This window comes from Brassica napus, chromosome C7 (assembly GCF_020379485.1).
Source record: "Brassica napus cultivar Da-Ae chromosome C7, Da-Ae, whole genome shotgun sequence".
Taxonomy (NCBI): domain Eukaryota; kingdom Viridiplantae; phylum Streptophyta; class Magnoliopsida; order Brassicales; family Brassicaceae; genus Brassica; species Brassica napus.
The window spans coordinates 46,304,092-46,317,439 of NC_063450.1; the positions used below are offsets into that span (position 1 = coordinate 46,304,092).

General features: G+C 37.6%; 4 protein-coding genes across 4 annotated transcripts; all 4 read right to left on the reverse strand.

The window, feature by feature from the left end:
- Window positions 1-74: 74 nt before the first annotated feature.
- On the reverse strand, window positions 75-5,834 carry LOC106400973 (pyruvate, phosphate dikinase 1, chloroplastic-like). Its single transcript, XM_013841387.3, has 20 exons — window positions 5,406-5,834; window positions 4,317-4,373; window positions 3,984-4,217; window positions 3,749-3,886; window positions 3,495-3,657; window positions 3,174-3,409; window positions 2,969-3,097; window positions 2,698-2,877; window positions 2,464-2,601; window positions 2,208-2,372; window positions 1,953-2,114; window positions 1,785-1,874; window positions 1,563-1,698; window positions 1,305-1,482; window positions 1,115-1,244; window positions 909-1,037; window positions 697-834; window positions 537-614; window positions 364-455; window positions 75-260 (listed from the first exon to the last, which is right to left on the reverse strand). Exons 1-20 carry the CDS (start codon window positions 5,655-5,657, stop codon window positions 218-220), a joined length of 2,868 nt encoding a protein of 955 aa, XP_013696841.1. The 5' UTR covers window positions 5,658-5,834; the 3' UTR covers window positions 75-217.
- Window positions 5,835-7,409: 1,575 nt separating this feature from the next.
- On the reverse strand, window positions 7,410-7,844 carry LOC106448167. Its single transcript, XM_013890092.1, has one exon. It carries the CDS (start codon window positions 7,842-7,844, stop codon window positions 7,410-7,412), a length of 435 nt encoding a protein of 144 aa, XP_013745546.1.
- A 484-nt stretch (window positions 7,845-8,328) lies between these two features.
- LOC125590017 (UDP-glycosyltransferase 75D1-like) lies at window positions 8,329-9,204 on the reverse strand. The gene has a single exon (XM_048762858.1). It carries the CDS (start codon window positions 9,202-9,204, stop codon window positions 8,506-8,508), a length of 699 nt encoding a protein of 232 aa, XP_048618815.1. The 3' UTR covers window positions 8,329-8,505.
- On the reverse strand, window positions 8,329-9,942 carry LOC106445814 (UDP-glycosyltransferase 75D1-like). Its single transcript, XM_048762857.1, has one exon. It carries the CDS (start codon window positions 9,940-9,942, stop codon window positions 9,229-9,231), a length of 714 nt encoding a protein of 237 aa, XP_048618814.1. The 3' UTR covers window positions 8,329-9,228.
- Between the last annotated feature and the right edge of the window lie 3,406 nt (window positions 9,943-13,348).

The window sequence follows — 13,348 nt, forward strand, 5'->3', positions numbered from 1 at the left end:
ATTCCCACTAGATATGTGATCAGTTTATTTTCCTTTGTTGTTGATATAAGTATAAAGCTTATGGAAATGTTAAATATCCAACAATATTCTTTCTTTTATTAACACTTCAGTTAATACATGAAATTATTTTTAAAGCAAAAAGTTAAAATGCAATTTCTTTAATTTTTGTTCCAAAAATATAGTTCTTTATTCACAGAATAGTGCCATCCAGATTTCATCAAGCAACAACTTGAGCAGCTGCTAGCCTTGCAATAGGAACCCTTCAACCAAATACAAAAACAAAAATACCCAAATTTACATCAATCAGATTTTTATTTAATGGAAAAAGTTAGGTTTTGATTGAGCAGTAACTAAATAATGTACCTGAAAGGAGAACAAGAAACATAGTCAAGTCCCACTTCAGCAAAGAATGCAACGGATGATGGCTCTCCTCCATGTTCTCCACATACTCCAACCTGTTTATTAATTAACTCAGAACTCATTCACTCAATCTCAAACTCTATGTGATTCAAATTCAATTCACAAACACAACTTACCTTGAGGTTAGGCCTAGCCGCTCGTCCTTTTTCTGTTGCCATCTTGACCAGTTGCCCTACACCTCTTTGATCAAGAACCTGGTACAAACATATAAACAAGACCTATCAAGATTTTACCTTTTGGAGAGAGAGAGAGAGCAAATGAACTTCTCTACATTACCTCAAAAGGGTCGTTCTGTAAAATTCCTTTGGCGAGGTAAATCGGCAGAAACTTTGCAACATCGTCTCTACTGTATCCAAATGTCATCTGTGTCAAGTCATTTGTCCCAAACGAGAAAAACTCTGCCTCTTCCGCAATCTATCACAAAAACAGGGTTTCTTCTACTTTAGCAACTTCTTCTTGTTATAGTGTAAGTACATTACTACACTTACCTCATCTGCAATGAGCGCAGCTCGAGGGATCTCAATCATTGTCCCAACCTTGTAGCTCACGGTATGACCCGTCTCAGCAAATACTTTCTTTGCAACTTCCCGGATTACATTAACTTGGTGTCCCAGTTCCTGCCATCATCATCATTTCTTTAAAAATGTTTCTGAACTATCTTACAAAGAGTAACTATATGTTTGTTTTTACATACCTGAGGAGTTCCTACAAGTGGAACCATAAGCTCAGGAAGAACAGTAACGCCTTGTTTCTGCATTGACGCTGCTGCTTCAAAAATCGCACGTGCTTGCATTTCTGTTAACTCTGGATATGATATTCCAAGCCTGTAATATACAAAAATTAACCGGACTGTTGTTTTGCAGTGAAGTAAATAAACTCAGAACCTGCAACCGCGGAAACCAAGCATTGGGTTGACTTCAGAGAGTTTCTCAATCTGTGACAAGATGACATCTTCTTTCATGCCTGTTTCTTCAGCTACCTCGTGTACTATAGCGTCCAAATCACCTTCAGGGAGAAACTCGTGAAGCGGAGGGTCTAACAAACGGATTGTTACCGGTAAACCTATAGGAATAAGAGCATCAAAGGGGTTATAATGCATGTTTTACGTTTTACATGTGAGAGAGACTCAAAAATATGTTTACCGTCCATTGCACGGAAGATCCCTTCGAAATCAGCACGTTGGTAAGGAAGCAAGACGTCTAGAGAAGCCTTCCTTTGCTCTGTTGTCACCGCCATTATCATCTTCCTCACTGCTTTGATCCTATCTGCTCCAAAGAACTTAACAACCAAAAACCAAACACAACATGAAAAACAACATGGATCCAAACATCAAAAACATGGGATCAAGAACAGAGGAGTGATACCATATGCTCTGTTCTGCAAAGACCGATCCCTTCAGCACCATTTTTCCTAGCTGCAGTGGCGTCTTCAGGTGTATCCGCATTAGCCATAACCTTATTTGATCATCAAGACATTAATATTATAAAAAGATTGAAAAATGTAGAATATAATAGAAGGAAACTCATACACACCTTGAGACGTCTGACAGAATCAGCCCAAGACATGAAAGTCTCAAGATCTGCACTTAAAGCAGGAGGAGCCAATGCTTGCTTCCCTAATATAACTTCACCTGTTGTCCCGTTCATCGAGATCCATTCACCTTCATTTATCGTCAAATCCCCAATCAAAAGAACCTGCAAATTTCAAAAATATTTCAATAACTTGACAAACAAGCTTCCCCCAATTTTTGAAAAACCCTAACTTGAGAACCAATCAAGTAAAGAAACCTTGTGGTTCTCGTCCACGCGAATCTCTGAGCACCCGGCGATGCAACATTTTCCCCAACCACGAGCAACAACCGCCGCGTGTGACGTCATTCCTCCCCTCGCCGTCAGTATTCCTTCAGCCGCGTGCATGCCTCCAACATCTTCAGGGCTTGTCTCCGTTCGAACCTTAAATCTCATGACAAAGACTCATTCAGACATCGCAGCGTTGTCGGTTTATATTATTCAGACATTAATGAGTTTTTTTTTGTTTTTTTACCAGAATCACGTTTTTGCCCTGAGAATGCCAAACTTCGGCTTCCTCAGCCGTGAACACAACTTGTCCAACCGCCGCTCCTGGAGACGCTGGCAAGCCCTTGGCCACCACTTTTTCACGGTACCCCGACACATCATGAAACTAACCCATCAAGAAAAGAAAAAACTTTCATTGATCTCTGATTGTGCGACTCATATGCAAAACATAATAATTGAATCATTTGTCTATATATGTTACTTGTGGATGAAGAAGCTGATCAAGATGTTGAGGCTCCACCATTTTGATTGCAGTTGATTTATCTACAAGACCTTCACCTACCATATCAACCGCTATCTTCACTGCACCTTTACCCGTTCTCTTACCCGCTCTGCATTGCAGCATCCACAATCTCTCCTCTTGGACCGTGAATTCGATATCCTGCAAACACACATTTGAGACCATTGTTCAAACTAAATAATGCGTCATGTTTGCTTCATTAGTACTAATAGAATTGTGTGTTTGTATTAACCATCATGTCTTTGTAATGCCCCTCTAGGATGTCACAGTTCTCTACAAGTTCTGCATAAGCTTGTGGCATTAATCTCTTCATTGTGTCCAAATCTTCTGGTGTTCTTATCCCTGCAACCACATCCTCTCCCTGTCCATAACATTTTGGAGTTCATGAGTTTCCGATTTTAGAAACAACTGATCAAATTGCTGTAAGTAGTCCAAACCTGAGCATTGACAAGAAACTCGCCATAGAGCTTCTTCTCTCCGGTACTAGGGTTCCTGGTGAAGAGAACACCAGTCCCTGAAGTGTCCCCCATGTTTCCGAACACCATACATTGAATGTTCACCGCGGTTCCTTTCAATCCACTTATCTGGTTAATGCTTCTGTATTTGATGGCTCTAGGGCTGTCCCAAGAGTCGAATACCGCTTCAATCGCTAGCTCCAGTTGCTTCTTCGGTTCTGTAATTAACCCATAAAAAAATGTTATGGAGCTAATTAACTGAATGTAATCTCATATATAAAGAAACAGGAATCATATCAAAACCTGAAGGAAACTCTTGACCCTTGACCTCCAAGTAAACACTCTTGTACTGCTCAACCAATTCTTTGAGATCAGTTGCGCTTAACTCGGTGTCGTTTTTGACTCCTTTGCTCTCCTTCATGCTCTCTAGCTTCTCTTCAAACTTGGCGTGTGGGATCCCTAACACCTTTTATTGATCAAGAAAGCAATGAACAGGTAGTCAGAGAGTTTTCTTGTAGCACAAGTTATCAGGAACTGTATAAAAACAGAGGACTTACAACGTCACCGAACATATCAAGAAACCGCCGGAAAGAGTCATAAGCGAAACGCTCTCCACTTTTGGCGGCCAGACCGACCACAACTTGGTCGTTTAAACCAAGGTTGAGAACAGTATCCATCATACCGGGCATTGAGATCTATATAAGACAAGTCCATGGTTTGTCTTTTTTATTTTATTTTAAAAAAACATATAAATTATGGTGACAACAAAAACATATAGATATTTTAACTTACGGCTGCGCCGGAGCGAACGGAGAGGAGGAGTGGCTTGGAGGGATCGGCGAGGGAAGCTCCAATGTCACGTTCAATGAAGCTAAGACCTTCTAGAATCTCTTCCCATAAACCTTCAGGAAGTTTCTTGCCGGCGACCTGATATTGCTGACAAGCCTCCGTTGATATGGTTAGTCCCGGCGGCACCGACAAGCCTATACTCGCCATCTCCGCCAGGTTCGCTCCTTTACCTCCCAACTATTACATCAACATTTTTTTTTTATTGAAGAACAAGAAAAACATTGATTGATGTATAATATGGTTTGGTAATGAACTAATGGTGATGATGGTACATACCAAGGACTTCATGCCCTTGTTGCCTTCGCTTCTTCCTTTTCCGAAGGTGAACACCCGCTGCATCATTTTTTTTTTTTATTATTGAATTTAGAATGCAGAAATGTTGAAGAGTTAAAGAAGGGCATGTACGTGTTTATATACTCAAAAGGTTGGATGAAGCAGATAAAATTGATGAATTCTATCCAACTTAAATTGGACATGACTAATTTATCTATAAGCTAAATATAATTTTTGTAATTTAAACTAAAATAAAAATAGAAAATATTCAAACCAAATACTAAACCAAATTGATAAGAAATTAAATGTCACTATTTCTCTTATTAAGATAATAGTTTCCAGGATAGTTCATTTTGTATAATTTTTATGGAATCTATAAGGCAATTTGGTTTTGCATGTACGTCAGCAAACAAAAGTATTATCTTCTTAAGAGATCATTCCAAAACTCCAACCTTGAAATGCTAAAAGTTATAGACGTTTCCGTTCGGTGACTCGTCATAGATGTGTCAAACCATATCTCATTTACTATCTGCCACCAAGTGGCACAAGAATCTGATCAAAAGCACAAGTCCTTATGTTATCTATGTGCACGGTTCACTCAAACAATTATTTTGGCCTTCGCCACCAATTTGGACCAGAGATTTGCTAAAAACCTAACCGGTTTACTAAGCCGGAGTTAGATCATATTTACGGTTAACGTCTCTTTCAATTTATAGTGATTTCGTGTACCAGTTTTAAAATTGGACCGTTTCGTGTTTAAACTAGAGTTACGGAACCAATCAACATCAACAATCCTCACTCTCAGAAGACAAAACCAGTGTCACGATTGCGTAACCCGTTTTGTGTTCTAACTAGGAGAATAAACCAAGCATCGATCTCCGGGTTTTACTCACAGACTTGAGTTTAAATAAAATAATAAATTGAGCTGCTATGGTCTCGATCGATCCAATGATCGCTGAGAATTTGAATAACGAATCTCACGTTGAAAAATAATAAGCGTAAAAAAAACACAAGGAAGCCTATGAAGATCGGTCCACGACCACAACTATAATTAAAACCCACAAGAAAGATCGATTAAAATGGAAGACTTACCTTTTTGGTTTGGGTAGCGGCCGGCTCGGACACGGGGCTAAGGATGGCTCGAGTCTTTACCTCACGATGCAAACCGGTTTTTGCTACGCTAAACTGTTGACAATGGATTGTGCCAATTTTAGCAAACCGGCTTGATCCATTACCTAGCCGGTATGATCGACTAACCAATCGGTTTTTGCCAAGATGATCCGTACGGTGCACTCCATCTCCTTGGAAGAGTTCTGGTGTTGTCTTCAGGATCATACTTTTCATTTTCTTAAAATATAAATAACTAAAATAAATAATAAATATATCTTCTCGTGAAGAGTTTTATAAGATGTATATATCTTTTTGCTCACGTGAAATAGAAATTGGTGCTTGATGCCTTGATGGTGAGCTAGTGAGAGTAGAAATGGCTGACGTTTTATATAAAAAAGTTATCTGAGCTTAATTTATTTATTTTTGTTGGTTCTTAATTATTAGATACATAGATGTTTGGTTTGACGAGCGACGTGAGTGGATGCTGTCATTCCTCCTCTATCAATGACCAGGTCCATATATATAAGTGGCTACGATTTAAATTAATATCATAAATTATTAGGTTTCGAATAATAATCAGACTCGAGAAAGTGATGAGAAATGAGGTCATATATAATTCGCTTTCTGTTAAAAGAAATTGAATTCAACTCTAACTTATTTCTACGTTATCTTTTATTGGTTTACTTTACACACGTTAAGAAAATAATTGGGATCGATGGAGTATAAATTCATGAACCTAAAAGTGTTTGTAGCGGTGCTCGGTTGAATGCAACTTGCCAGGTTCCAGGAGGACTATGTGGCCATATAACGTACTATTGTTTTCTTATTCTGTAACAATTTAACCAACCATATTTATAGTTTACATATGTATATATATAAATTACGTATATCATCATTTTAACAAGTTATTGAAAGTTTACTAAATTGGAGCTTGATATCTTTAATCTTTATATTAAATTGACGATGCAAACATGAATGACACATAGCTTGAAAACATTTTCAAGCTCAAAACATTTATTGAAGCATAAGGCCATTACCAAAACAAAATGTTATAACTTCTGAACAATCTAGAAGTGTCTTACACATTTATGTTCGAGTTAACTAATTAAGGGACCCAAATGTTATGGTAGTATATATGCCACATTACTCTATGGAACTTTCTGGTGATTTGTAACTCCAAAAACTCATTATAATATAGTTACTTGTTGTGAGCGAACGCTAAAAATTGATCCATTCGTGTGGTCCAAGTTAACTTGCAAGAATTATTGGAAGTTGCATAATGCGTGTGGTCTCTAGAACCATCGGAATGAATATGAGTGAGTGATTAATTAACAAAATGGTGCATTAGATACTTTCTCTTCCGGAGATGTGATCAACTCGTCATGTCACACTCATGTACAAGACAATTCAAATTGTTATACTCTTGCTGGTTTGTGTAATTGTGTTTCTTTTTTGATAGGCTGATCAAGAAAAGATATGAGTATTAAACTTTAATTATGATACTTTTCTTGTTCGAATTGCTAATTGTAAGAAAATGAACTTTAACTTCTTTGTCAATGCTTTTTAATTGTCTCTTTTCAGAAGGTCTTATGAGTTAAAAGTCTGACCAATCACAGATCACAAATCTGGCTTACCCGTTTCAACACCACACACATTATGTCATATCACAAACATACAAAAGACAAAGCATACGTGACCACATTCTCCCTTCTTGTCTATCATCAATTCATATCTTGAACCGGAATCTATCCCAAACCGGTACTGTAATTTTTTTTTTGGTCAAACATAACTTCAATAAGAAACTTAAGCTACAAGGTTTAATCCCACAGAGGGAGAGTTTTGAAACAGAAACAGAGCCTCTTTGGCCAAACGATCTGCGATCGTATTACAACTCCGAGGTACAAACTTAAAAGAGATAGAAGATAGGGAATTACTCAACACACTGACGTCATGGAGAATCCCTTGAAGAGCAATCACAGATGTGTTTCATGTGATCAGATTAATCAAGCCTTTTGAATCTGAGAAACAGATTAGATCCTTGATATTGTGAGAGATAGCAGCTTTGATTGCCGCTTTGAGAGCCAACGCTTCTGCCACTATAGCTGAGGCCACAATAGAGCATGAAGACGAGCCTTGCAGGAGAGTAGCGCCAGCAGAATCGGAGCAAATCCATCCCATTCCTCCTGCACAAGATGCACTATTCCAGGTTGCATCAGAGAAGCAGCAAGCTGAAGTTTCCGGTTGCTGCGTTTGAGGCACACTAGCGGAGCAGTCTCTAGGTGAAATAGAGGGAGGTACCGCTTTTGTAGTCGAGTCTTGCCACTCTCTTGCGTGCTTTATAGCTTTTCCTAAGACCTCCGTTTCCGAGAAAGACTTATCCTCAAACACCAGCTGATTCCTACTTGTCCAGAGCACCCACATGATCCACGGGTGACATTACTCCCACCGGTGGGAGATTAATCATTCTTGTGCAGGCTTTTAGTAACTCCTCCCTTAATTGAGCTTACATTCGATGGACTTGGGACAAATAACGCTGGAATTTCCTCCCAAACTTTTTTCGTAAACGGACAGAGGAACATTACATGGGTAGTGGTTTCTACCTCACCACATCGTTTGCACTTTCCAACTACCATGATCCCTCTCTTCAGAAGAGCTTCTCCCACAGCCACAGTATTGTAATTTTTATTGATGAAACCGGGTTCGTATTAAATTTTGCGTGCATACATCATCTCAATCAATAAACACAAGAAGCCAAGAAATGAAGATTTGTTTTGAACTTTTGATATATGAAACATGTTCATATGATTGATCATAACATGTTTTGTCTTTGACATCAAATATAACATGTATTAGTTGCAGCTACTGTAATGTTTCATAGAATTATTATATATTCTTTACTTAGAAATCAGCTAACGTAATGTTTTGCGTAATGTTTTGTATACATATATGGTGGTAGACGGTTCACCCCAAGGAGAAAAAGTGCAAGAACCAGAGTGTTACAAAAAAAAATAACGTAGTAATTAACTGATGTAAATATCAAAAAGGAAATAACAAAACTGAATTCATCTATCTAGATCAAATCTCACATGTGCTCGTCTGCAAAAGCTTTGAGATGATTAAACGATGATCCTCCTTCTCTCACCGTCCCCGCCGCTAAATCTCTCCACCTCGCCGCGTTTCTTCTATACTCCTCCCCCTTCTCCTCCATCACTTCCTCAATGCACCGCCGTATCTCCCCACTCTCCACCACAACTTCTTCCCCTTCCTTCTTCTCCACCACCCTCACACCCGTCCTCCAACACTCTTCTAAAAGCTTCGCGTTCGTCATCTGATCAGTCCACTGCGGGAATGCAACCACAGGAACTCCCGCCACCAAGCTCTCCAGCGACGAGTTCCACCCGCAATGCGTCACGAAACAACCGATCGACCTGTGCTTCAAAACCCTAAACTGATCGCACCAAGAAACCACCATTCCTATCTCATCAAGCTCTTCTCTGAAGCTACTTATGACCTCTTCTTCTTTCTCTTCACCATCTTCTTTACTTCTGTAAGACTTGTCCGTAATCACCCACAGAAACGGTCTCCGACTCTGTATCAACGCCTTGCAAAGCTCCACGAGCTGTTTCTTGCTCAGCACGGCAAGCGTCCCGAATGAAATATAAACCACAGATGAATCTATTTTCGTATCCAACCACTCGTCATATTCACCATCAGCCCCGGAGTCGGTCCTTGAGGTTATCAACGGACCGACGGGGACGATGTTGATATTATCAAGAACCATACTTAGAGCTTCTTGTTCAAGCTCTTAGAAACTATTGACAAGGATCATAGGGTTTTCCTCTTGCTTCAGTAACTCTATCTGCTCTCGAAACGCCGGGAGAAGAAACGAATATGCGTTTGTAGGGACGAAGATGGTAGGAAGATCACGGAGACGGAACAGTGGCAGAGACGGTAATTTAATAGAACCGGAAGGGTTGTTATTAATAACCATCTCTGAGATTGCATCTGCGTAGCCGTTGAAGTAGTGGTAGAAGATGGAGAATATGGTTACTGGCTGGATCCAGAGAAGAGCAGAAGGAATGTGGAACTCACGCGCCAGCTCAGCGACCCAAGTGAGGAGGATCATGGTGTAAACCACGCAGGTGAAAGGCCGGTTTTGACGCCGGTTATCTTCGATTAGTTCGGTTAGGGTTTCTATGCCACGCTGTCTCATCTCAGACATGTACTGTCCGGCTGCGTCTTGGCGAGATTTGTCGGAGGAAGTAGAGGATTTGAAGCCGCCGTCGTGGCCATCGGAGTATGTGGCGAAGATTAGGGTTTCGGGGGCGTTTTCTTTGGAGAGCATATTGCGGTTGTGTGCGGAGATTGGGGCGGCGAAGGTGACTCGAGCTCCGGTGATGGTTACGGCTAGGCGTTTGGCGAGCTCGAGAGATGGGTTGATGTGGCCTTGTGCTCCAAATGTCACGAACAGAAAGTGTGGTCTGGTGAGTGACTTCGATGGATCACTATCGTTATTCATTTTCTTTATTTTTGGTGTTTGTAATGAATGAAAGACAATACAGAAGTTTAGATTTATATAGAGATTATTATACTGACAAAGAACTTATACTATTATAAAGAAGAAGAGTAGCAACCCGCAACGCAATTTTGTGACGTTAGTGATGACGAAAATCTAAGAGAAAAAGATGGTTTGGACTCTCAGTGGATACAAGTAGCGGTCGATGTGTCCTGTCCTGCTAAATTATCTACTAATAATAGCAATCTGAATTAATTCAAAAGGTTGTGAATTCCACTTATGTTGAAAAGTTATGTCTTTTCAACAATTAAAAATTGTGTCTTTTTATTTAAAAATAATTATTTATATTGAAAGAATGTGACCATTTATATTGAAAAGTTGTGACTTTTCATATAAGTATAATTACAAAAAGACACAACCTTTTAATTCAAAAGATGTGACTCTTCAAACAAAATTTTGAAAATCTATAAATAGTCCAATGTCCATGCCTTCTCAAAGCATAATTTTCACTAATCAAATAAAATGGTGAAGAAAAAAAAACAATTAATAATAGCAAACTCAAACAACGTTGAAAAATTGTGTGTTTTATAAGAATTTTATTTCTTGTTAAAAATTGTGTATTTTCATTATATATTAAGATATGTCCTTTTATTATTTGTTTGAAGAGTTGTGTATTAGTTAGTATTTAAATTAAAAATATGTAATTATTTAAATGAAAAAATTGTGACTATTCATATATGTATCATTTCAAAATAACTACCTTTAAATTGAAAAGATGCGATTATTTAAATTGAAAAATTGTGACTATTCATATAAGTATCATTTCAAAATAACCACTTTTAAACTGGAAAAATGTTACTATTCATCTATATGAAAGTTGCATCTCTTAATTTTTATATGAAAAGTTGTATTTATTAGTATTGAGATGAAAAATTATGTCTTTTCGTTTTTATTTTGCTCATATCTATTTATTAATATTTCATAAATATTTGCAATTTTTTTATTTCTAAAAATCAGTGTATTGATTAATGTGAAAATTTGAATCTCTTAAGTTTTATACGTAAAAGTTGTATCGCTTAAATGTTTTACATGAAAAACCCAAACAATGATGAAAAGTTGTGTATTTTTATAAAATTGTATTTCTTGTTAAAGTTGTGTATTTTCGTTATTTGTTTCAAGAGTTGTGCATTAGTTAGAATTTAATTGTAAAATATGTAATTATTCAAATGAAAAGTTGTGACTATTCATACTTCTATCATTTCAAAATAATTATATTTAAAATTGAAAAGATGTGACTATTTAAATTGAAAAGTTGTGACTATTCATAAAAGTATCATTTCAAAATAACCACCTTTAAATTGAAAGATGTGACTATTCATATATATGAATAAAGTAAAAACAAAAAGACATAAATTTTCATTTCAATACTAATAAAAATAACTTTTCATAAAAAAAACTTAAGAGATACAATTTTCATATTAACAATGATTAAAAAATGATAAATATTTACGTGGTGTCATCAAGGAAGAGGTACAAATGTGTTGTGATTTAAGAGATATGAACGCATCATAATCTAAAAGGTATTGAGCGTGTTGTGATCCAAGAGGTACAAACATATCATGATCCAAGGAGTATGAATGTTTTGTGACTGAAAGGATGTGAATGTATTTTGACCGAAAATATACAAAAAGGTCGTGACCGAAAGGCTGCCAATGATCATAAACTAAAAAGTGTGAATGGATCTTGACCGAAAGGATGTGAAATTCATCTTGACTGAAAGGGTAGGAACAGATCTTGACCGTGACCAAAAGGGTGCAAATGGGTTATGACCGAAAGGGTGCAAATGATCGTAACCGAAAGGTTGCGAATGGATCGTGACCGAAAAATTGCAAACAGGTCGTGACCAAAGGGTGCAAATGGTCGTGATCGAAAGGTTGTGAATGGGTTACGACCGAAAAAGTGTAAACGGGTCATGACCAAAAAAGGGTGTGAACGGATCGTAACCAAATGGGTGTGAACGATTTGTTACCGAAAGAGTGTGAATGGATCTTGACTAAAAGAGTGTGAACGAGTCGTAACCAAAGGTGTGTCACTGTCAATGGATCATGACCAAAGAGGTAAGAATGGATCGTTACTGAAAATGTGTGAACGAAACATCACCGAGAGAATGGTAAAGGTCAACCATGATGTTGGTGATATAAGAGTATGATCTTTTTTGGCCAACATTAAAAGTCTATTTAAAACAACTACAAATATTAATGAAGTATTAATATATAGATGAGTAAAGCAAAAACAAAAAAGACATAAATTTTCATCTCAATACTAATAAATACAAAAAAAATTCATATAAGATAACTTAAAATATTAACACTGATTAAAAAATATATATATTTATATAGTGTCATCAACAGAGATGTATAAATGTGTTGTAATCTAAGAGATATGAACGCGTCATAATCTAAAATGTACGAACATGCTATGATCCAAGAGGTACAAACGTATCATGATCCAAAGGGTGTGAAAGTGTTGAGACTGAAAGGGTGTGAATATATTATGACCAAAAATGTACAAAAGGATCGTGACCGAAAGGCTGTGAACTGTCATAAACGAAAGGGTGCAAACGGTTCTTGACCGAAAGGATGTGAAGTTAATCATGACCGAAAGGATGCGAATGGATCTTGACCATGACAAAAAGGGTACAAATGAGTTATGACCGAAAGCGTGCAAATGGGTTATGATCGAAAGGGTGCAAATGGTAGTGTTTGAAAGATTGCAAATGGCTGTGACCGAAAGGTTGCAAACGGGTCGTGACCAAAAATTACAAATGGGTCGTGACCAAAGGGTGCAAATGGTCGTGACCGAAAGATTTCGAATGGGTAGTGAAAAAAAGTGCAAACATGTCGTGACTAAAAGGAGTAAACGGATCGTAACCGTATGAGTGTTAACGGATCGTAACTGAAAGAACGTGAATGGATCGTGAATGAAAGGGTGCAAACGAGTCGTATCCAAATTAAAGGAGTGCCAATGAATTATGACCGAAGAGGTAAGAATGGATCGTGACTGAAAAAGTGCGAACGAGACATCACTGAGAGAATGTTAAAGGTCAACCATGGTGCTGGTGATATAAGAGTATGACCTTTTCTCGAAAACATAAAAAGTCTATCCAAATTAGAATATACCATTTTTATTAATATTTCTTAGATTTTACATGTTTTTACCCATCCGAAAACTTTTTTGTCTTATGGTTAACCATGGTGCAAGTGATATAAGAGTATGACCTTTTCTCGACAACATAGAAAGTCTATCCAAATTAGAATATGTCATTTTCTTAATATTTTTTAGATTTTGGCTGTTTTTACCCATCCAGAAACTTTTTTGTCTTATGGATCTCAATTTCAATTTACACCAT

Bases quoted from the DNA above. Each gene is read 5' to 3' on its own strand.
- LOC106448167 (XM_013890092.1), bottom strand. From the start codon at position 7,844: ATGTGGGTGCTCTGGACAAGTAGGAATCAGCTGGTGTTTGAGGATAAG.
- LOC106400973 (XM_013841387.3), bottom strand. From the start codon at position 5,657: ATGAAAAGTATGATCCTGAAGACAACACCAGAACTCTTCCAAGGAGAT. The intron at 2,373-2,463 runs GTAAAAAAACAA...ATGAGATTTAAG, and splicing joins AGGGCAAAAACGTGATTCTG to GTTCGAACGGAGACAAGCCC. The intron at 2,115-2,207 runs GTTTCTTTACTT...TGAAATTTGCAG, and splicing joins GCGTGGACGAGAACCACAAG to GTTCTTTTGATTGGGGATTT.
- LOC125590017 (XM_048762858.1), bottom strand. From the start codon at position 9,204: ATGGTTCTTGATAATATCAACATCGTCCCCGTCGGTCCGTTGATAACC.
- LOC106445814 (XM_048762857.1), bottom strand. From the start codon at position 9,942: ATGAATAACGATAGTGATCCATCGAAGTCACTCACCAGACCACACTTT.